Source organism: Sus scrofa, chromosome 5, assembly GCF_054392235.1.
Source record: "Sus scrofa isolate SSC_HxYL_T2T_F1_AM1 chromosome 5, Sscrofa_HxYL_maternal_Yorkshire_Landrace_v2.0, whole genome shotgun sequence".
In the NCBI taxonomy this organism is placed as follows: Eukaryota; Metazoa; Chordata; class Mammalia; order Artiodactyla; family Suidae; genus Sus; species Sus scrofa.
Window position 1 is genome coordinate 52,886,834 of NC_139387.1, and position 24,886 is coordinate 52,911,719.

General features: G+C 39.9%; 1 protein-coding gene across 50 annotated transcripts in view; it reads right to left on the reverse strand.

The window, feature by feature from the left end:
• Window positions 1-24,886, reverse strand: part of PPFIBP1 (PPFIA binding protein 1) — a 191,503-nt gene that overhangs the window by 41,437 nt on the left and 125,180 nt on the right. For 25 of the 50 annotated variants that reach the window (XM_084956478.1, XM_084956476.1, XM_084956477.1 and 22 more), the window contains 6 exons: window positions 23,646-23,851; window positions 9,175-9,261; window positions 7,230-7,343; window positions 5,027-5,158; window positions 1,137-1,229; window positions 420-512 (listed from right to left, as the gene is read on the reverse strand). In XM_084956478.1, the coding sequence (XP_084812604.1) occupies window positions 420-512; window positions 1,137-1,229; window positions 5,027-5,158; window positions 7,230-7,343; window positions 9,175-9,261; window positions 23,646-23,789 (663 nt within the window). In that variant the 5' untranslated portion in view covers window positions 23,790-23,851. The remainder of the gene's footprint in view (window positions 1-419; window positions 513-1,136; window positions 1,230-5,026; window positions 5,159-7,229; window positions 7,344-9,174; window positions 9,262-23,645; window positions 23,852-24,886) is intronic. The other 25 variants (XM_084956484.1, XM_084956483.1, XM_021092149.2 and 22 more) reach the window with 1 other exon arrangement.

Here is a 24,886-nt window from a genome sequence, read left to right on the forward strand (position 1 = left end):
TTCAGTTGCACTGTGCTTCTTCTAAGCAGTACCTTCTGCTCACTGTCACGACAGAACTGCTGAACGCATTTACCTTTGAGAAAGTCCTCACGGGAAAAAGCAGGGTCTACTACTGATACAAAATGGAGTTCTTTCATAGGTAAACTTCTGCAATAATTTTTACCATGCTTGGATCTTACACAGTCTAAAGGAGTGAGATTTAATGTATAAGCGAATACTTTTACCTCTTTATGGCTTTTCACTATCTCATATGGTTAGGGATCACCTTGTCCCTTTAATCAGCCTTAAACATATTTTTAAAACACAGAGGACACACACACACAATGAATGCACACACCACTAAAAACACCATCACAGCAAAACGACACAAGCCAGAAAAGCAACAGATCATGGACCCCATTACCCAAGGTCTACTACACCTTTAGTGACTCCCACTTTTGTTCCATCCGCTGCTTTTCATACTGCATCTGACCCACCTTGATTTTCATGCTAGAAAGTTTTGCCATTAAAGACTGGGAGAGAGACAGAGGAGTGAAAGAAAACTATAGATAGAAAAAGACAAGCTAAGTCACCAAGAAAGCAGTATCAGTTCATAAAGGAGGTTAGGTAATTAAGAGAAATGACAGGTTGTGTTCTATTAGGTAAGTTAAACCCTGCTTTTTATTCAGAGTGGCAGTATTTAAACTCAAGATGGTCTCCAGCTTGGACAAAAACTTCATTCACTTGTAAAATGCCTTCTTTATCATATACTAAGTAGAAAACATATTTGTTTCTATTATTGATCATAAATGAAGAGTGGAGTCATTTGTTTAAAAATGTTTGCCACTGATGGAGTTCCTGTTGCGGTGCAGCGGAAATGAATCTGACTACGAACCATGAGGTTGAGGTTTCGATCCCTGGCCTCGCTCAATGGGTTAAGGATCCAGCATTGCCGTGAGCTGTGGTGTCAGTGGCAGATGCGGCTTGGATCCTGCATTGCTGTGGCTCTGGTGTAGCTTGGCAGTTGTAGCTCTGATTGGACCCCTAACCTGGGAACCTCCATATGCTGAGGGTGCAGCCCTAAAAAAAAAAAGCAAAATAAAATAAAATAAAATAAAATGTAGATTTCAAAAATGTTTGCCATTGAGGAAACTTACTTTAGTAGATTTCAGCTTTTTTTCATACTGAAGTTTTTCAGTGTCCATTTCACTGACTCTTAACCTCAAATCATTGATTTCCTGCATTAGTCCCTGTCCAAAAAGAAACAAGGAAATACATTAGGAAAGCTGTACACAATTATCATACCAAAGAGCAGCTTGGAAATTGTTAGTCAATAGTTTCTGGGTTAAAGCTGGATGAATTAGATCAGACAAAAGGAATGTTATCTCCTTGAGAACCAAAGCTTTTTTCCATTTGAAACCTGCTTTAAGTTCCCAATGCCTCTGTCCTAAAGTGATGGGACTATGAAAAGGAAAGGTGATTATATTTTTAAGAAAGGTAGCTAATTACTTACTATCACTGAGCAACTACTCCTAGACTACAAGTCACTATATAAACTCTTTCTAAAATAATCCAGAGAAATTTTCTTCAGGAAAGCCATTTTCTTTTAGGGCCTTTTCAGTGATAGGTGGATATTCCTAAAAAATATTTTCACAGGAGTTCCTGTTGTGGCACAGTGGAAACAAATCTGACTAGGAACCATGAGGTTGTAGGTTTGATCCCTGGCCTCGCTCAGTGGGTTAAGGATCCGGCGTTGCTATGAGCTGTGGTGTAGGTTACAGATGCAGCTTGGATCTCAATTATCCATTGTGGAAACACTACAAATATGAAGTAAATTTCTAATCAGAAAGAAGTCCTATCTTGGAGTTCCCTCTGTGGTGCAGTGGGTTAATGATCTGGGGTTGTCTCTGAGGTGGTGTGGGTTCAAGCCCCAGCCCAGTGCAGCAGGTTAAGGATCCAGCATTGCCACAACTGTAGCGTAGGTTGCAGCTGCAGGTCACATTCCACCCCTGGCCCAGGAACTTCAATATGCCACAGGTGCGGCTGAAGGGGAAAAAGGAAAAGAGAAGCCCTATCTTCCTGTGATAACTGAAGCTGGAAAATCTAGACATAGCTCCTTAATATAAAACTTTAAAAAAGAGAATAAAAATTACTTCTAATTTATTTCTTATCAGAAGTTCAATACTTCTAAAAAAGAAAACCCGTTACCTTTCCCTTTTTCCTTTCAAAGAACTCTCCACAGAAATTCATTTTTGACATCTGTATTCTTACCAGAAGGGGGCACTGTTGAACAATGCTAACCATCTATATCAGCAATTCCTAGGACAGGCAAGCCCTCCATGTTCCAAGGTTTCAAAACTTTTACCCCTAATCATATGGAAGGGCCAATACTTCTTTCCCACTTCAATGTTTTCTTAGAAATTCATCTCCAAATAATCTAAAATTCTCAGGCAAAGAATTCTGGATTCATGAAACAGCTGGGAAAACATTTCAGCCAAGGGAAAATAAGAGGAAAATGAGCATAGTCAATTCAGTTTTAATTTTGAAGACTATTTTAATTATTTTCATATGTAACAAAATTTATCAAATATCCTATAATCTGAGTATGTGCATAGTATATTTTACCAATATTGTTGAATAGTTGTTTAAAAATTATCAGGGATTGAGTTTACTAGAAGTTTGATGACAAGATCACCTTGCATATGAGAGAATGCAGGAGTAAAGTGAGGAAGCACCAAAAAAAAAAAAAAAGGTTATATAAAACATGCAGACAAACTCAAGAGTTCTAAATGTTATTCTGGGTCTTACAAAAATAATCATAAAACAGATACTTTTGATTTAGTCCCAATGTTTGGTTAACACCTCCTATCCAAATTAACCACAGTTGTACAGTTACACAGGTTAAGACTTTCCCTAAACTCTGTGTATATATAATGTAAAAGACCGCCTCTTGATCCCCCAAAACTAAAACCTCTTTCCAGACACCAAAGTTAGCTCCATTGCCATATTATCCATCTGTTGACTAAATTCTACCAACCACTGTGTTATGTAGCACCTGTGGAACCAGGGAAAGATAGAAAGGGAAAGAGGAAATATCCAAAGAGATTTTTAAAGAAAGCACAAAATCAAGAATTTTAAAGAAAGTAGGTAATTTTCTAAGTTTGAAAAGCCTGGGTCTCAATTAAATGAGAAACATGTAGGTGATTGACAAAGAGCTTTAAGATTAAACCATGAACCAAATTGGGGATTTCCTTTGCTACTGAGGAAGTAATTACATACACACACACACAATATATTATGTATATGATATACATATATATACATTTATATATATATATATTATGTGTGTGCATATATATACATACACACACACATACACCAAGACTTACCTCTTCGACAGAAAATTTAATTTAAAAAATAGCAATGAAGAGGAATTCCCGTCATGGAGGAGTTTCCAGTAATGGCACAGCAGAAAAGAATCCAACTAGGAACCATGAGGTTGCAGGTTCGATCCCTGGCCTCACTCGGTGGGTTAAGGATCCGGCACTGCCATGAGCTGTGGTGTAGGTCGCAGACGTGGCTCAGATCTGGCATTGCTGTGGCTGTGGTGTAGGCTGGCAGCTACAGCTCTGATTCGACCCCTAGCCTGGGAACCTCCATATGCCATGGGTGTGGCTGTGAAAAGACAATGAATAAATAAATAAATAAATTAATTAATTAATTTAAAAAATAGCAATGAAGTAAACCTTATTAAATGCAGATTTGTGGGAGTTCCTGACATGGTGCAGTGAGTTAAGAATTGTACTGCAGTGGCTCATGTCACTGTGGAGGCTCAAGTTTGATCCCAAGCCTGCTGCAGTGGGTTAAAGGATCTGGCATTGCCATAGAATGGCTTGGACTCAATAGCAGCCTAGGAACTTCCACATGCCACAGATGTGACCATAAAAAAATGTGCAAGAGTTAATAAGAGGGTGTAAGAAAACGAGGTAACTTTTCCTCCCCTTCTAAGAGCTGAATATCCATTTAAATATTTTTAAAAATTTCAGAATTGTTAAAGACTGTCAGACAGTAGATAATATATGTAATTTATCTCATATCATGATGGCATGCATAAAATGAATGGCATAAAATGAATAATTGAAATGAAGATAGAGGGAAAAATTAAGTAAATGATTTCTCCTCTCTCCTCCTTGGTAATCATTTTCTAATCTAGTATGACACCTCTCCAATACTCTAACTGGGGACACAAAATAATAAAAAAAAGAGAGATGGCTCTAGGAAAGAAAAAAATGTATGCAGATCTTCATATTTCTTTTCAAATGAATAGACCTCACATGGACATACCCTTAACAACCCCCCTCCCAACTAACAGCAGTTAAACTGGAAGATCTGGATTAATAATAAATTAAGTCAAACAAACAAGAAAGCTGGTTTAGCCACGAAAGTGGGTATTTCAAGTTGTTTAATCTACCCTGAATTTCACAAAAGTAGGGTGTGCTCTATTTAATTGGAATAGACCAAAAGTAGAAGGACGAATTAAATGACCACTAAAACCTGTGACTTTTAAAATTCTGTCATGAAAGTATATTCTCTATACATATTTAAAAATCTACTTATTATATTGTAAATAATCAGTGTGCCTGAATAAAAACTATTAGTAAAATCACACACTTAAACCCACTATTTCCACAATGAAGAAAACCACTATGGGTCAACAGATGGACAAATGGATGCATGGAGTGCTAGCTAGATAGAAGCTCTAAATGTCCTAAAGTCAAAAGAATTTCTGAAGACTAATGAAAGGATTAACATTTCATATCAAAAGTCTTAAAATAAAAATTGCCACTCCAATTTAGTGATAAAAAGTCAATGTAATTAAAGTTTATTATTAAAAAAAGCATGAATAATGAGGGCATAAACTGCCTCTCCATCACACCTCCAAGGAATTTCAACTTGCTCTAAGAATATGTATATGTGAGATATAAATGTATGCATACATATATATACATATATATGTACATAAAGAGAGAGCAGGGGTATCACTTACCTCTGTGTCTCTGAATCTGTCTTCATAATCCAATCTGTCCTTCTCTACAGCCGTCAATTTTAACTTCAAGTTAGATATTTCAGCCATCAGATCCAACTTCTGCGTTTCTAAGGATGTCCTACTCAGAAGCTCCTATTGGAATTTACGAGATATATTCAAAAGTTGTTTTATTGTAAACAGTCACCTATGCATGTGTCTCACCTATTTCTGCAGTAACTAGTAAGTAGAGGATGTGAAGATTAATTACTGAACAGGTACATTTGGAAAACTGGGCTTAACCAATGCTTAACAAGCAGCACATGTCTGCTAATTGGAGCAACTTATACTAATATACACATATATAAACCTTATACATTCTTAAGCCTGATGATAGCACTGATGATGCTATTATGTTTCCTATGTGCCAGGCACTATTACATGTACTACGTGGTTCAATCCTCAAAACATTTTTATGAGATAGAAACTCATAAGTTAGATGAGTTTCTATCTCATAAGGATAACATGAATTATCCTTATTTGACAGATGAGGAACCTGAAGAACAGAATGGTTAAGAACCTGCCAAAAGTCATACAGCATGGAAATGGTGAAGCAGGGACTCAACCTAAACAGTCTCCCTCCAATGTGTACTCTCTCCACTGTATTAGAGGTCCTATCATAGATGAGTACCATGTGTGTGTGTGTGTGTGTGTGTGTGTGTGTGTGCACGCACGCGCGCCCTCATACATTACAAATTTTTGCAATAATAGTCATATAAGATATTTATCTTTTTTTTAGTTATTTTTTCCCATTATAGTTGTTTTTGGTGTTCTGTCAATTTTCTACTGTACATCAAAGTGACCCAGTCACACATACATATATATTCTTTTTTTCACATTATCCTCCATCATGCTCTATCACGAATGACTAGATACAGTTCCCAGTGCTATACAGCAGGATCTCATTGCTTATCCATTCCAAAGGCAATAGTTTGCATTTATTAATCCCAGATTCCCAGTCCATCCCACTCCCTCCCCCTCGGCAACAAGTCTGTTCTCCAAGTCCATGAGTTTCTTTTCTGTGGAAAGGTTTATTTGTGCCACATATTAGATTCTAGATATATTATATAATATGGTATTTGTCTTTCTCTTTCTGACTTACTTCACTTAGTATGAGAGTCTCTAGTTCCATCCATTTTGCTGCAAAAGGCATTATTTTGTTCTTTTTTATGGCTGAGTAGTATTCCATTGAGTATATATACCACATCTTCACTATCTTTTTTCTTAATTATAAAATATATACTCATGGTTGGAAATTAGGAAACGATGCGACAGCATAAAGAAGAAAATTATCTACAATCTTTTTTATTTTTTAGCTTTTTAGGGCCACACCCGTGGCATATGGAGGTTCCCAGGCTAGGGGTCAAATCAGAGCTGTAGCTGCCAGCCTACACCACAGCCACAGCAACACAGGATTCAAGCCTCATCTGCAACCTACACCACAGCTCACAGCCTACTGAGCAAGGCCAGGGATCAAACCTGCAACCTCAGTTCCTAGCTAGATTCGTTTCTAGTGCGCCACAATAGGAACTCCTATAATCCTATTAATATTTTATTCCAGATTCTAATTGCAATGAATACTTTCTATGGTATATTCGTGTTCTGAGATCTGTTACTCTAGGCTTTTAAAATATGCCAGTGTAAGAGTTCCCAGGTGGCCTAGTGGTTAAAGATTTGGTATTGTCACCGCTGTGGCTTGGGTCACTGCTGTGGCACAGGTTTGATCCCCAGCTGGGGAATTTTTGCATGCTGTGGGCATGGCCAAAAAAATAAAATATGCCAGTCTAAGTGAATCGCAAAATTTACCACTGCATCAGAGCAAATAAAACATATAAACGTAGCATCTTAAAATAGTTCAGCAGCGGAGTTCCCGTCGTGGCTCAGTGGTTAATGAATCTGACTGGGAACCAGGAGGTTGCGGGTTTGATCCCTGGCCTTGCTCAGTGGGTTAAGGATCCGGTGTTGCCATGAGCTGTGGTGTAGGTTGCAGATGAGGCTTGGATCCTGCGTTGCTGTGGCTCTGGCATAGGTCAGTGGCTACAGCTCCGATTAGAACCCTAGCCTTGGAACCTCCATATGCTGCAGGTGCGACCCTAGAAAAGGCAAAAAGAAAAAAAAAAAATAGTTCAGCAGCAAAACCCAACCTTGGTGCCAGCTTCTTACATACCTGCTGCAGCATTTCTTCTGTGGCGTTCAACTTCTCTCTGTGCTCCTCAAGGCAAAACTCCAAATCGCGAATCTTCTCTCCCTGAGCCTCTACCTGGTCTGTCAACACACTTACCTGTATTTAGATCAAAATAACTGTCATGGATCAGGAAGAATTTGGGTCCCACTGCAAACTTTATTGCTCTACATAGAACAAAGTCTGGGATGATGTCATCACTCATTTGGTTGTAAAGAAAGAAATCTGAGAATTAATATGACACCAGCCCATCACATTCTTTTTTTTATGTGATGCTTGTTGGCCTGAGGACTCCTATTCAATTTTTGAGATAGTTAGGGATGACTGGGGCTGTGTAAGAATCATTTAAACTGTTTATGAGAAAGAGCATGTATACAAATTATCTTCTGGCGGGGGAGCGGGGTAGGAGATTAAGAAAGGAAGTGGAGTTAATGTTTGAAAGAGGGGTTCTTGAGGATTATTCAAATTTGATACTTGACAAAGAATACAGAAGAGTATCCAGGAAATCCAAATTCCATGAGATCTTTCATGATCACACTGTCACAAATGTGTTCAAAAGCTAGGCTGCAGCTCAAAGGTCCAAGAGGAGCCCTTGAGTTAGCCCTTCATTCTCGGTGCTTATTGCAAACCTCTGGGTTTTCTTTCCAGTGATCACCAGACCAGTAAATTTGCTTCAGTTCTTTTAGCTCAAAAGACCAAAGTAAAACTACCAGTCAAGGATTTAAAATATTATGAAGAAGAAGAAAGTTCAAATTTAGCACAAACGGGGCTCCACTATTCACTGTGTTTTGTTTTTGGTCCAATGGTATCATTTTTAAAATTGAAAAATTAAACTTATATTCAGATTCAGAAACACTTGTTCATATTTATGGAAAATATATGTGAATGTAGTATATACATACATGTATATAGCATAAAAACCAGGACTTCTGCTACATATTAAAAAAGACAAACAAACAAACCTGATCATAGCAGATAATCAGATGACATTGTGCCTGTCCTGGTATCATCTCAGTTTCCAGGCAGGTGTTCATTTGTCAGACTGTCCCTTGGAGACAGCTGAGGCTGCATAAAGGTTGCTCGCTCTAGACTGGGTATGCATACCCTTGTTCTGCTGCAGTCCTCACCACTCCCTCATGTGTACAGATGGCCTACTGCACTCATTTCTATTAGCAATTTGACTCCTGCAAGCATCTGAATTTGCCATCTCAATTAATTTCTTAAATTTAATTTTAATTTTTTAATTTAAAAAATTATAGTTGATTTACAATATTCTGTCAATTTCTAATGTACAGCAAAGTGACCCAGTTATACATATCTACATATATGTATAGGTATACATTCTTTTTTTTAACTGAAGTATAGTTTGTTTACAATGTTGTGTGTTAGTTTCAGGTGTACAGCAAAGTGATTCGGTTATACATACATATACATCTATTTTTTTGATTCTTTTCCCTTATAGGTTATTCCAAAATACTGAGTACAGGTCTCTGTGCTACACAGTAGGTCCTTATTGGTTATCTATTTTAAATATGGTAGTGGGTTATGTGTTAATCCCAAACTCCTAATTTATCTCTCCCCCATCCCCTTTCCCCTTTGGTAACCGTAAGTTTGTTTTCTATGTCTCTAAGTCTATTTCTGTTTTGTATATAAGTTCATGTGTTTCTTTTTTTTTTTTTTTTTTAGATTCCACATACAAGTGATATCATATGATATTTGCTTTTCTCTGTCTGGCTTACTTAGTATGATAATCTCTAGGTCCATCCATGTTGCTGCAAAATGGTATTATTTCATTCTTTTTTTATGGCTGAGGAAAAGTTCATCACATAAATATACCATAGCTTTACCCATTCATTTGTCGACCACTCCAATTTAAAGTGGTCTTTGGAAGTGTGTCATGAGGGAAAAACAGCATTTAAAAACCACTTGCCTGAAGAACGAGGGATTCTTTATCATTTTCTAAACGTGCTAGCCTTTCTTGGTACACATCTCCGTTCCCAGGTAGGTGTCCATTTGTCTGAAAAAAGAAGTCATATGGGTAAGGCTGACCCTCTTTAAAACTCAACTACTGTGGGTAAATAAAAATTGCATGTGTTTTTAATGCAAGGACCCTGAATTGAATACAGCACAGCTGTTACTGCCATTAAGAGAAAATATGAGGATGCAACATGGTACATTTACCTCAAAACAGGTACGGCACGCTTGGCATTTAGTGCGTTTTTACCAAAATAAACAACTTCTTTATCAAGCAGAAAATAATGACCCAAAAGGGTCACTGGCTACTGATAGTCACTGACAGTGGATGCACACTGGCGCAGGCAAAGTTTTGTGGGCCTGTGGTTGGGCAAAAAACTAGTATTTTCCCCTGAATGCCACTAATTCTGGGTGGGAACAGAGGGAATGATGTGGGAGGCCCTTCCATTCCTGCTTTCTCCTCCCAAAATCCCAAACCCAGGGCTGAAAAATGCCTGTCTTTTAGTGGGAGACAACAGGGACAGCTTTTCTTCCCCACCAACCAAAGCTTATAGACCCAGGTCACAATGCCTTCCTCTGGCAGCACTGACTAGCCACGCTCATCAGCAATTGATCACTTTCCATCCATTCTGAATTCATTAATTTCTTGTGAGTTTGTCTGTTCACCTTCTATTAGGCTCAGCTTCCAGTCAGAGCCTCTCAACGGGTATCATCTTGGAACCTCCCAGCATCTGGCCCAATGCTCTACCCTCACTAGTGCTCACTTTCTCCTCCTCCCTCTGCCCTCTTTTTATCAGATTTGGATATATTTATGGATGGTACAAATGCCAAGGGAAGTGCAGATATTGTTCTTAGCCCTCTTATAGATGCAAGGGATTAAGGTGACACATTGGAAAGGCTCACAGAGCCCAGACAACATTAAAATGTCATTTTGAAATAGAGTGGTATATGTGATATGTGTTTGTGTGTGTGTGTGTGTGTGTGTGTCTTTTTTAGGGCACCATCCATGGCATACAGAAATTCCCAGGCTAGAGGGTGGCTTGGAGCTGCAGCTGCCACCCTACACCACAGCCACAGCATCGTGGGATCTGAGAGGCATTTGCAATCTACACCACAGCCCAGGCAATGCCAGATCCTTAACCCACTGAGAGAGGCCAGGGATCAAACCCATGTCCTCATGGATACTAGGTGGGTTCATTACTGCTGAGCCACAATAGGAACTCCCTGTGATGTGTCTCTTGGTATCTCATTTAAATATTTTATAATCATACAATGTGTAATCCCAATAGAATTTGCCAATTCCTCATTCAAATACAACAGAATTATAAAAGCCAGTGGAGTCCAAAAACTGAAAAAGCAGTAACAACCTCAGACTTAGAACCAGAGGAAATACATACTGTACATCCTTACTGCCCAGAACACAGCTGATGCGACAGCTAATTATTTTTCCAGAATTAACTGCCTTTTGAGGGGGGAGGGCACACCCACAGCACGTGGAAGTTCTTGGGCCAGGGATCAAACCTGTGCCACAGGAACAACCCAAGCCACTACAGTGACAACACCAGATCCTTAATCTACTTCTGCATAAAGAGAACGTCTAGAATTAACTGCTCTTATTAGTCTACCTTTCCAATTAATGCAGTGTCTAGTATAAATTCTAGGAATAACAAAAGTTATTTGGGAAGGAAACAAACATAAAGAGGTTTAACAAAAAAGAAAACTGCAGGATGCTTCTTCTAAAAGCATAGGTGCACTGGATCTACTTCCCATGAGGCCACAAGAGAATCTGAAACTAATTTAGTAAGCATGCACTGTGTATTTAAAGTGGATACATTTTTTTTAACATCAGTTGCTTCATCACATACTTGCACAATTACCACAGCAGACCTATTCGTGTTGTAAACTGAAGTGTCCAGAATTAAATTACAAGTATTAGGGGAGTCTGATGCAGTGACCAGGATGACTTCCATCCCTGGAGACTACCAGGAAAATGAAATTTATGTTAACTTCTTGAGGACTGTTTTTTCAGAAAAGAGCCAGGATGTGTGATTTGCGTTCTCAGTCTAAGAAAGTGCAGAGACTGTCCCTATACAAATTAAAGTTCCTCATTTTATGAACATTAGCAGGCATCTACTTTTAAAACTATGCAAGCAGGGCTTTATAAATGGACACTGAGCTTTCTGCTCAGTGAGGACAAAAAGCAAAAAATCCTTTCTTCTGACTGAAGGAAATGACAGAACAAAAGCAAAGTTCTAGAAGTGTTTCATGAAGCCAGTGCATATGATATGGAGACAGGTTAGTTCCAAAACCAGTTCAACGAAATTATCCTTTAAAAAAATACTAAAAATTGAGCATAATGAACATACTGAAGTTTCTCAACACTATATTGATATTTACAAGCACTCACAACACTCGAATAGTTTATTTTTATTTATTTAATTTGTGTGTGTGTGTGTGTGTGTGTGTGTGTGTGTCTTTTGGGGCTGCACTCTCAGCATATGAAGGTTCCCAGGCTAGGGGTTGAATCAGAGCTTTAGCGGCCAGCCTACACCACAGCCACAGCAACTCAGGATCTGAGCCGTGTCTGCAAGCTACACCACAGTTCATGGCAACGCTGGATCCTTAACCCACTGAGTGAGGCCAGGGATCGAACCTGTGTCCTCATGGATGCTAGTAAGATTCGTTTCCACTGAGCCACGATGGGAACTCCTGTTTATTTATTTAATTTTTATGGCTCTACCTGTGGCGTATGGAAGTTCTGGGGCCAAAGACTGAATCCAAGCCACAACTGTGGCAATGCTGGATCCTTTAACCCCCTTCACTGGGTCAGGGATCAAACTCACGCCTTCCGCAGTGACCCGAGCTATTGCACTCAGATTCTTAACCTACTGTACCATAGCAGGAACTCCCCAGAATGGTTTATTTTTAAACACTAAAATCACTATAGGAGCATAAAGCAAAAGAGCCACCATTCTTGCTACATACTTTCAAAGCATTGTGTTGACTCATTCAAGTAGGTAAAGATCTATTCACATGTTTATTTGTTTCTGCTCATTTTGTTACTTTTGCCTTGAAAATATCAGAGGTTAATTCCATTAGGCAAATACCCTACTGCCTCTATCCTTCCTTCATCTCCTGTGCTGTATCTTACAGACTGCCCCAAACCTCCCCCAAACCAGTGTCTTCTCTCACATGCTAATTCTGTTCCTTCTGGATGGACTGTATTCCTGCCCTTTCCTCCTTGTACCTCATTCCTTAAAGTCCATCTCAATTGGAGCTTGACCTGGAAGGTCTTCCTTGAGCGGCCTATTCACTCACATGCCAGTCACAGCATCCAGAGGACCCTTCACTGCAGCAGGCATCACACTGAATGGACCAGCCTAGACTTGGCTACAGACATGTCCTTCTCTTCCAATAGAGGCTGCATTCTTTGTGACTTTGCATTTTTCGTAGATTCATTCCTCTTTCCATCAGACACACAGTGGGTGCTAAATGGTTGCTGAATGAAGGAACAAGATGGGTGTTCAAGAAACATCAGAGGGGCATTCCCGTCATGGCTTAGTGGTTAACAAACCCAACTAGTATCCATGAGGGCGGGGGGTTTGATCCCTGGCCTCGCTCAGTGGGTTAAGGATTCGGTGTTGCCGTGAGCTGGGGTGTAGGTCACAGATGAGGCTTGGATCCCATGTTGCTGTGGCTCTGGCATAGGCTGGTGGCTACGGCTCCGATTCCACCCCTAGCCTGGGAAACTTCACATGCCGAAGGTGCAGCCCTAAAAAGACAAAAAAAAAAAAAAAAAAGATAAAGAAGTATCAGAGGGATAAAAGAGGAATGAATGTTGGCTTTTATCCTGGCCTTCTTCTTTCTCAGTGAGATTTTTATTCATATTTCCCTCTACCCCATGGTACACACTCCATGGTCAACCTCTACACTAGCTCCCTTCCCCTCAAGCCTGCACTCCCTCTTCCTACCACACTTATGAAGTGATCTCAGAGCCTTTTTAAGGGACAATCACTGAGGTCCTCTGTATAAACCCCCTCTTACACTTCCTTTAATCAACACACAATATTACATATCACCTCCTACATCTTCCCAGTCTTTCTTCCTGCCAGACTCAGGGGAACTGAGTCTTAACTCCTTCCTAACAGCTTGCCATTCCTCCTCTACTTTGAAACTTTGATTTCCTATTTCCCTGGGATAATTATCGCCTCTATCCTTATCATCCATTTCTTCCTCTCAATGAACTTTCACCCGTTCTTTTTTCAAAATCTACTCCCAAGGCTCTGTGCCCACCCCTGGCCTCCCTCCCCTCCTCTCTGCCTACAGAAATCCATCTTTCACAGACAGCTCCCAGCTTCTTCTCCCTATACTGTGCCATTCTCTTCTCTTCCACTGACTTCTCTTCTGTGTCTTGGCTTGAACTTCACAATTAGCTTTTCAGTATGGTCCACCAAGGAGAGCTTACAAGCAAATTTTTTTTTTTTTTTGAGTTGGTCATTTACTCTTCCTAATAGTCTCTCAGGGCAAAACTCTCCTGCATTTCTTTTTGATTCTCCCATGATGCTTATAAAATCCTAAGTGCATAATTAAAAACATATTGAGTATAAACTCTTCTTGAGTCAATTTAACATCGAAAGCATTTGAAAACCAGCCCAAATTACTCTACTCAAAATCCCAAGAGTTGCCTTCAAAATAACTCTTTCAACTTAGGCGGCAACCCTCACACTGCAACCCTTTACTGATCACACTCAACCCAGATGAAAGTTTAAGTCAAAATTGGAATCAGATTGAGGATTTCAACAATACAGTCTCCAATCCATGTAACCTCAGGCACCATCTATTTCACTGTTCACCATCTAAGCAGAAGGGCTTCTTTCCATATTAATTTCCCTTTAATCATCAAATATAAATACATGATCAAGTATAACGATATGATAAATGTTAACATCTTGCCTTATGTGGGTCTCTTTTAAAAAAAGTTTTATTACAGAACATTTCAAATATATATAAAAGTAAAGACTACAATAATGAAACCTTTTGTACTCATCACCAGTTTCAATAATTAATTCATGGTAGGTGGTGGTGGGGGGTGTCTTTTGTTTGCTATTTTTGCTGAAAGTGTCATGCTGTGTTTTCCTGATTTTCTTAGTTCTCTTGGTTTACATGAGCTTACACTTGGCTCCCTTTTCTTCCTAACCTTCAGTGTTGATCTGTTGCTCTTTCCTGAGCTCTGATGTCCTGTCGCAATCCAAAATCAACATACAAGTAGTGATTTGCCACAATTAAACATATTTATTTTATAAAATAGAACTTCTTTTGAATAAAACATTCCTGAATCAGAATAGTGAGTGGCTAAAGTGGGAAAAAGAAAATCAGTCCAATTTTATAAAGACAACAAATGTTAAAAAATAGTTGGACTAGTACTATCACACACACACACACACACACACACACTCTCTCTCTCTCTCTCTCTCTTCCCCCCACCCTAGTTAATATACTAGTTTTAAAAACTGCCATACAGTTTTGATTTCACAATTCTATTTCTTAAAATTCAGTATCAAGAGTTCCCATTGTGGCTCATCAGGTTAAGAACCCGACATAGTATTCCTGAGGGTCTGATTCCTGGCCTCGCTCAGTGGGCTAAGGATCTTGCACTGCCACAAGCTACAGCGCAGGTTGCAGATGCAGCTTGGATCTAGTGTTGCTATGGCTGTGGTGTAGGCTGGCAGCTGCAGCTCCAATTTGACCTGTAGCCTGGGAACTTCCATATGCCGTAGGAGCAGCAGTAAACATAAAAATAAAAATAAAATAAAATTCAGTATCAAGAAATGACAGGGAAGATGCAGTCCACTAAAGCTCCTTTAATTGTTATCTTTAGCTATCAAAAGGCATATCTAATGCATGGTCTTTCATGTCCTAATCACACTGTTACATCTCCACCACTGAGTGCAAGTATTTACTGCCTGCTCTTCACTAGACACTATATACTAGGAGGAGAGATTGAGATAAGACTTTCAGCCCAAATATCACAGTCATATTTCATTAGGGTCCAACAGCACAAGTCATCTCACATGCTACTGTCAAAGAGTCCAAGAACACGACACCAATGATTGGAAATCAAGCCACTGGGAAGAGGCAGTGCTCTGCTCGCTGTCCTCTCACTTGCTGTGCTCTAATTAGGGTGGTGTGGCCCACCCTTGTGTTGTAAACAATCATCTCAGGGCAACATCACTGCACTTCAGGGCCACCAGAGCACCCCCTCCAACTGGCCGGTGCCCCTGGATACCACAGCACCTCTGAATCTGGGTCAGCCTTGCAAACAGCCCATTTATTCTGCCCCCCCACCCCTGCATTTCCACTGCAGTTCCAGAGAGGAAATCCAGGCACCAAGAACAACCTCTTCAGCAAACCCTTCATTTACCCCCAAATCCCATCATCAGAAAGAAAAACAAAGAGAGGAAATAAACCTCACACACATTTCATCACACTCCTCAAAGCCCAACCATGACCCTCATCCAGAAAGACCTCAGTTTATTCAATGTCGTCAGAAGGTGCATCAAAGACAGAAATTCGGTGTTCCTGTAGTGGCTCAGTGGTTAACGAATACGACTAGGAACCATGAGGTTGTGGGTTCGATCCCTGCCCTTGCTCAGTGGGTTAAGGATCCAGCGTTGCTGTGAGCTGTGATGTAGGTTGCAGATGTGGCTCAGATCCCACGTGGCTGTGTCTGTGATTTAGGCTGGCAGCTGCAGCTTGATACCTCCCCTAGCCTGGGAACCTCCATATGCCGTGGGTGTGGCCCTAAAAAGACAAAAGACAAAAAAAAAAAAAAAAAAAAGACTGAAATTCATAAGGTTCATAAGGAGCCTGAATATAGTCTGTACTTTCTGAGTCAAGATCACAGATGTGGTCAACATCAGACTGTGGCTTTGGGCTCTTGTTTTTCTGGGTTTTAATTTTCACGGTGCTTGTTTTCCAGAGACAGAAAGCATCTCCATAACTAAACAGCCAACTGGAGCAAAAGCAAGTGCTCTGGAGCGAGAAAAAACCATGGCAGTGGGCCAGCTTCTAAGATTCTCTACTCCGAAAATGTGACCACATCTGAAACACTGGTGAGGGCAGCAGAGGCCAAGTGCTTTCATCTCCCAGTCTTATTAGAAATATCGTGAGAGAGCTCCCCTTGGGGTATTTGTGCCAAATTAAAATATTAATTGCCAAGATACAGTAGCTAGCCTTTTATTCAGCTAATGTATGCCCAGCAGATCCTCCTTTGTACATCCACCGCCAACAAAGGGTGAGACAGACAGACTCTTAGTGTCTCCTAAAGAGTTCTTTATCTTTTTTATTTTTTATTTTTGCCTCATATGAGATATATATTATAATAAGCAGCATGTTATATGTCATGTGAGTATGACATATGCTAAGGATAAATGAATATATTCTCTCTTAGCACCTCTAAGGTGTTCTTTTAGACACTTTCTTGAGTAGGGAAGATGGCCTCTATTTTTATGCATATCACCATGCTTCTAGAAGCTTCTATAGTGGGGAGAGGGGTACACATTGAGATTGCAACATTATCCTGGTCACAGGTATACTCCAAAGTCCCCTGAATTACTGAAGGATGGAGACTGAGAGTCCCTAGATGCTAAGACCCACTCCTAGTCTAGGAGTGTACCATCTTTAGTCACTTACCTACTACTCATTGATTTGTCAGTATTTAAAATACTGACTATGTGACAGGATGCAGAGCTAGAAAAAAGAATTTCTTCCACTTTGGAAAGGGTAACTTGAGATCACGAAAATTTTTTGGGTGTAACTTTAAAAGGTGTTTTATTTTTATATTCCTTTTCTTTTCTTTTGTCTTTTTAGGGCTGCACCCACGGTATATGGAGGTTCCCAGGCTAGGGGTCCAATTGGAGCTGTAGCTGCTGTCCTATGCCACAGCCACAGCAACTCGGGATCCGAGCTGCATCTGCGACCTACACCACAGCTCACGGCAATGTCAGATCCTTAACCCCCTGAGCAAGGTCAGGGATCGAACCTGAAACCTCATGGTTAATAGTCAGGTTCGTTAACCACTCAGCCATGACCAGAACTCCTTATATTCCTTTTCTAATATTTCATTGTTAGTATACAGAAATGCAACTGATTTCTGAATGTTAATCTTATATCCTGCTACTTTGCTGAATTTGTTGATCAACTGGAGTAGTTTTTGTGTGGAGTCCTTAGGGTTTTCTATACATAGTATCATGTCATAAAAAAATGCTGTCCCTATCTTTCTTGCCACTTATCCTTTCTTAACTCGCTTTAAAAGCACAGAGCACTTTTGATTCAAAACCAACAACTACCAGTAGCCTGGGATTCCCCTGAATGTGCCTCTCTCATTGGTAACACTGCACTGGCCTCTCTTGATGGAGAATTCTGCTGACTTGGTCCATTTACTTTGCTTGGTCCTTTCCCTGGGAGTTTTCCAGACCGCCTAAGGGGAAAATAGGTTTAACTCCAGCCAGGATGTTTCAGTGAGACACAGCTTAACTCAGATAACTGTGACTACAGATGGGATACGATCTTAAGATGTACCTTGTTTGCTGAGACTTCATTCCCTGGAGGAACACAGGAAAATAGAAGATGGCCAGGGAGCAGCAGGGGGCAGGGGATGGTGGATCTGTGGACTGTGGAGTGGACTATGGGACTGAGGGTCAGGGACTCGGGGAGAACAGCCAGTGGCCCTGGAAAGAACATGCCTCCTGTCTGAACTCTTTAAATAAATTCTGAGGATAGTTATTTTTAAAGAAACATTTAAAAAAGGAACATTTATATTAATAGTACCTTTTTTAAATGTAGAAAAAAAGACAGAAATGTACTAGGATGACTTGACAGGTCAGAAGCCAGTCAAGAACACTTCATTTCCCTCATTTATAATCTGCTTATCTCACTGGTTATGAGACTGATTACTACCATCAGTATTTTCATTCACTTTGTTGAAAATTGTCTTTTTGTAATTTTGGCTGATTTAGATATTGCTTTATAATTAAAACTGCCAAATAGGCATTCCCACCCTGGCTCAGCAGTTAACGAACCTGACTAGTATCCATGAGGACACAGGTTTGATCCCTAGCCTTGCTCAGTGGGTTAAGGATCTGGTGTTGCCGTGAGCTGTGGTGTAGGTTGCAGACATGGATCTTGCATTGCTGTGGCTGTGGTGTACGCTGGCAGCTCAGCTCCAATTGGACTCCTAGCCTGGGAACCTCCATATGCTGCAAGTGCAGCCCTAAGAGGACAAAAAAGAAAAACAAAACAAAACAAAAAGACAACCTGCCAAATAATCAAACATTCTGGGATTTCTTGACCTAATCAAGGTCATGATCCTCAGCTTCAACTACTGGAAAAAGCACTGTCAGAATGTTCTAGAGCAACTCATTAAGTTAGACCTAAAGAAAAAAAAACTACTTGCTTGGCTCCAACAGTGAGACATATTTTTCTATTTGCCCTCTTAAACTCTGCGCTTGATAAAGCATATAATTCTCTATTATTAATATCTATTTTAACACATAATATTTTACAATCAAAACACAGAATTATACCCTAGTAAGTGAACAAATATGCCATATTCAATTGCCTTTTTTTTTTTTTTAACCACAGAAGACAAATTTTTGAGTCTTAAAAAAATGTGTTCCTGGAGTTCCCGTCATGGCTTAGTGGTTAACGAATCTGACTAGGAACCATGAGGTCAAGGGTTCGATCCCTGACCTTGCTCAGTGGGTTAAGGATCTGGCATTGCGGTGGCTGTGGTGTAGGCTAACAGCTGCAGCTCTGATTAGACCCCTAGCCTGGGAACCTCCATATGCCGAGGGTGCGGCCCTAGAAAAGGCAAAAAGACAAAAAAAAAAAAAAAGTTCCTTCCTAGAAGGCTACAGTTACAGCTACTCAATTAAAAAAATTCATTCTTACAGATTTAATATCCCTTCACTGTAACAGGCTACCAGTGTTACTATTTTCTTTTTTTCTTATCCAGCTTCTGATCATAAGAAACAATTAAACAGGCAGCAGAAATTAGTAGGGAAGGATTAACTGGCACTCTGCAGGAAACCGGGGGAATCTTCCTGGCCTGGGCAAAATAATAATTAGAACTGCAAATGCCCAGTTGCACTAATGAGAAGATTAACATCAGTCAGTCTTAAGCACATGGAGTCATCATTAAACATGAATGAAATCTCAATTATGTTAACTCGAACCAGTAATACGCTTTTCTAAAATATTGTGAAAGCTTCATCATCTGAGACATGTCTGTACTCTTCTATCAAAGAAGTGAACTGTATGAATAATTTGTAACCTAACCCCCCTTGAAACTGGACTGAACCTTTCTTTCCCTCATTGCAAAGGCTCCTGTCAGATGCTCCCCTCTCCCTTCTACAATCCATTCTTCAGTATCGCCTTTTTGACTAAACCCCACCAGGCTCACCGGGAAGCATTCCATGTATATTATTAGCTCATGGGATCCTCACAAACCTGGGTGGCAGAAACCATCATTCCCCTTTTACAGGTGAGGAAACTGAGACGAACAGCTTAGGAAAACTTCCCCAGATCCTACAAGCTGCTAAGAGTCAGAGCCAACATTAAAGTTCAGCTCTTCTGGCTCCAGAGCCCACATGTGTGAGTGCCAGTTTCCAACCCTGGCCTCTTTGTCGTTCACTGCTTTTTTACAACAGGATCTCCTTTATTTGATAGTTTGATGATTTCCTCATGTGCAATACAATTTGTAGGAGCCTGTGTTCCTTCAATTCTAAGATGCCATCAAATTTTATCAAATCATTAATTTTAAGTTTCTTGATTGGGATAAAATACATACAAAAATTGTCTTTTTAAACCATTTTTAAGTATACAGTTCAGTGGTATTAAGCACATTCACACTGTTGTGCAACCATCATCCATCTACAGAACTCCTTTCATGTTGCAAAACTAAACCTCGTACCCACTAAATATAAACTCCTCACTCCCTCTTCCTCCCAACCCATGACAGCCACCCTTCTGTTTTCTGTCTCAATGAATTTATTTGACGACTTTAGGTACCTAATTATTTTAAAAAAGAAAAAAGAAACAATAATTCCAGGTAAAGTGTGTATATAGACCACTTTTTTTTTTTTTTTTTTGCTGTGGCCAAGGCATGAAAAAGCTCCTGAGCCAGGGATCGAACTTGCCCCACCGCAGTGACAACACAGGATCCTTAATCACTAAGCCACTAGAAACTCTCTAGACCACTTTTAAGACCATAAAGCACTTCACAATTTCTGAAACATTAAAATGGGAGAAAGCTATGTTATCAGCAAATCATTAAATTGTATGTGTTAAGACCTTCCACCTGTTAAGATTCTTTTTTTTTTTTTTCTTTTGGTATTTTTTTTTATTTTCCCACTGTACAGCAAGGGGGTCAGGTTATCCTTACATGTATACATTACAATTACATTTCTTCCCCCACCCTTTGTTCTGTTGCAACATGAGTATCTAGACAAAGTTCTCAATGCTACTCAGCAGGATCTCCTTGTAAATCTATTCTAAATTGTGTCTGATAAGCCCAAGCTCCCGATCCCTCCCACTCCCTCCCCCTCCCACCAGGCAACCACAAGTCTCTTCTCCATGTCCATGATTCTTGATGCTGCCTTGGGTTCTAAAATTTAAATCCGCCACAGGCCTAGCTCTGATTAGTCATGTTACACCTATGCCTTTACTATTCCAAACACTCATTTCTGCTCTCCTCTTCTTGTTTTGGGCTTTGCCCTCTTCCATCTTTTTCCTTTTATTCTTTCATTTTCTACATGTGTGAGAAAATACACATAATTTGGAAGGATTGGGGTCAAGATGAGGGGACAGATAAAAAACAAATGAATAGGAGTTCCCGTCATGGCGCAGTAGAAATGAATCTGACTAGGAATCATGAGGTTGTGGGTTTGATCCCTGGCCTTGCTCAGTGGGTTAAGGATCTGGTGTTGCCGTGAGCTGTGGTGTAGGTCACAGATGCAGCTCGGATCCTGCATTGTGTGGCTGTGGCGGAGGCCGGCAGCTGTAGCTCTGATTAGACCGCTAGCCTGGGAACCTCCATATGCCTCGGTACAGTCCTAAAAAGACAAAAAACAACCCCCACCCCACCCCTCCTCCAAATGAATAGATATAAATAAGTTTAACTCCAAGAAACTCACCTGTCTGGACTTATATCTAGTTAAATTACTTTACTGTCATTTTTTTGGGGATGAAAACTGAAGCTTTGGAAGGTGTGTAAAGTATTGTCATTTTGTAGATACTGAACTTTAAAATATCAAATACTAAGACTGAGTGCAACCAAAAGTACAGATTAACAAGAATAAATTTAACAAAGAATAAATTTAACACAAAAAATAACTTCAGTTCATTCAAATGTTCATACCATTTTATCATTCATGGAGCATCATTCATCTTAGATAGAATTAATGACCATCTCCCACAAGCCAAGCATTCGTCTAGGCATCATCGATACAGTGGTTTTGTTTTGGTTTGTTTTAAATATAGGAAAAATCTCTGATTCATGATGCTTCCATTCCAGTTAGAGAGATTTAAAAAATACATATAAATAGGGTAAAATAAGAAAGTGCTGAGTTCAAAGAAAAAAATAAAAAACAGAGATGTACTATGGAGAATAAATATGTGAAATTTCAGATACGGTGGCCAGGAAAGGCCTCACCAAAAGCACAATTTTAAGCAGACACAAGGAGAATGCAAGAAAGCTAGCCATACAGATATCCGAGGAAAAAGCTTTCCAGGCAGGGTGAACAGAAAGTGCAAAGGCTCTGGGGCCAGTTTCCCCAGCAAGTTTGGAAGTGAGGAAGCCCATGTGCCTGAAGCAGAGTGAAAAGAGGGGAAATGCAGTGAGACACAGGGTCAGAAAGCAATCAGGAGCAAGTCCTAAAGGCCTTGCAATCCAGCAAGCATGTGCTCTTCTAGCTCTGACATGCGACTATCATTAGAAGTTTCTGAAAAAGGTATGAATGACACCATATATGCTTAGGTACCATCCATCATCGCCACTTTTAATCTTTTTCAGAAATATGTTAATAGAAACATTTTGGACACAGTGAAAAATTCAACCACAGTACCCTCAAGCTCTGGCTGCCATTGGCTGCCTCTGGAAGTGGGCTAGGATGGGGTTCTCCCAACAATGGGAAGTTCCTCTCCCACTCCGTGCTGAATGGTCAGAAAAACATGGAGTAAAGAAGGGTGAGTGAGGAAATTTCAATAGCCTAAGGAATATGCTGGGAAATGTCTGATTTCAGAACATGAAGCAATTCCCCAAAGAAATCAGCAAACCCAGATACTTAAATCTCTGGAGGAGAAACTTGCAGAGCAATTACAAAGTACAATAGTGAGCCACTATGTATTATAAGAAGTAAGATATCTCTAATTGTCAAGGCTGTGTAGCTGTGTCACCACTAAAAGCTGGATCGTACTGTTTGTACTTAGAAATGAGGAAGTATACTTACTGGGGCCAGTTGGGAACACTGGTATTTGTCTCATCACATGAAAATGCTTTAGCTGTAGGATATAACTTTTGCTAAGGTTCCTAAAGCAAAGAGCTTACAGTTCCAACACAGACCTTGAGTTTCATATAATTTTCATTAGCTTTTATATAAATACAATTAATCTATAAGCTTATTCATGCATCTTCCTAAAAACTGAGTATCCTTTACTTACAAAATAAGTAAGTATTTTGTATTCTCTTTTGAATAGCTTTGGGACATTCTTTAGATTCTACGTGTTTAATACATACTAAAACCATAGTATTCACCACTGTGTTCAGGGAAAGGGCGGATCTGCCATGCCATCAGTTTTCGAAAAGGATGCCTAGAAAGAGGCTCATTGTTCAGTGAATAACACCACCATTTAAAGGCCAATCCACAGCTTAACTCACATACTAGAACTGAAATGACTGCCATAACCACTAGGTGGCACTTGATACCAAATACTGCTACCAACCTATTGGAAGTATTGTTGCTATCAGAAGTATCTATTCACTGTTCTCCCTACTTTGAATAGCTATTGGTCCTTTTACAGTCAACTTCCCAGTATTCCTGGGAAAGTATCTATTAAGTGGAAGGTACTTTCCCTTACAGGACTATGTGTTTTAAGCCACGGCAGGTCACTTAAGCACAAGTGTAAAGCTGGTCCACTTTTATGGGCAAAATCAGGTGACCAGCTGGCACTTATGAAATGTACACTAACAGCGCTTTTGAAAAAACTATCCTTCGAGTCAAAAGGGAATGATCTCTTAAGGGATGAGATCAGGGCAAACCTGTTGCCCTATAACTGCTTTCCCCTATGCTGGCCAGAAATTCTGTTCTAAATTTTGGAAGAAACAACAGAAGATTCTTAGCATGGAACGTGTAATATGCAGATATCTACCATTTGACTCTGGAGCCACTCGACGAGCGTTTCTGCTGTGGAGTCTGGGATCTGGCATCGCAAGCCTTCCTTCTCATCTGCTTCCATCATCTCCAGCAACCCACGCAGGTCTTCCACAAGGTGCAGAGCTCGCAAGCTTCCCATGAATGGGGAGGTGGGGGACTGGCAATCAAAAATCCCATTGGAATATTCCAGGGCCTTAGAACCTAGTTTAAAAAAAATCAGAGAGAGCAACAGGATATATGTTAGATATTATACTCAAGCTGAAGGTGGCAAGCAAGTGTAGTCACAGTGGGAAGTGACCAAACAGGGGACAGGGAAAAGAGAATTCAATCATAAAAATCTCTCTAAGGCATAGTATTTGTGCAAAAATAAAAACCATGTAATTGATGATTAATGTCAATGGTCAAATCCCTAACAGGGAGGCCAGCAGTGTGGACTAGTAGGAGTATGTGGGCCTTAGTGTGAGATATGTCGACCTCAAGGAAACCAGGGCTCAGCAGTAAAAGGCCAGTTTGGGTGGAGCCATGTAGTCCCCAAAATACGAATTTTAGAAACCACAGAGTCTTTAAATTTCCTGTGAAAGAGCTGCCCAATGAGGTAGAAATTGCATGGTAATAGTTTCAAAATTAAGAGGGCCAGCTTCCAATTAACTGACCAGAATTTAATCTTTAAAGTTCAATAATTTACATGTGTACGTTTGTGTATGTATCTGTGAGCATGTCTGTGTAAACAATTTCCCCCACGATTTTGTTTGCAGCCTAGCATCAAATGCTCTCGATAATGTTAGCTTCAAAAAATAGTTTTACATCCATTTTTGTTTTCTCAGAGAAAACATTCTACTACTTAAAGCCACGCAACTGACCCACAGCCCACTCTGAAAGCACTCACATATGCTTCTTCATCTCTTTGATTTTTATTTTCTGGTCTATCAAACATACATACAATCAAATATACACAGTAACTTTATACATAAATCTCGATGGTTATGGATATTTAGGCTATTACATCACAAATCTGAAGATCTTACAACTGGAGGAGACCTGTGAACAGATGTGGGAGTTCTCTCTCCAGTTGGCCATGGGGCTTGATGGATTCTAACAATGGGTAAAAGAATTCTCTTTCAGCTCATACCACTGATATTCCTAATTCTGGGTCAAAATATTTGAACCAAACATCTATCAAACTGTGACAGTAACTGCTGATATGCTAGGCACAGTGACGCATGCTCATGGAGTCAC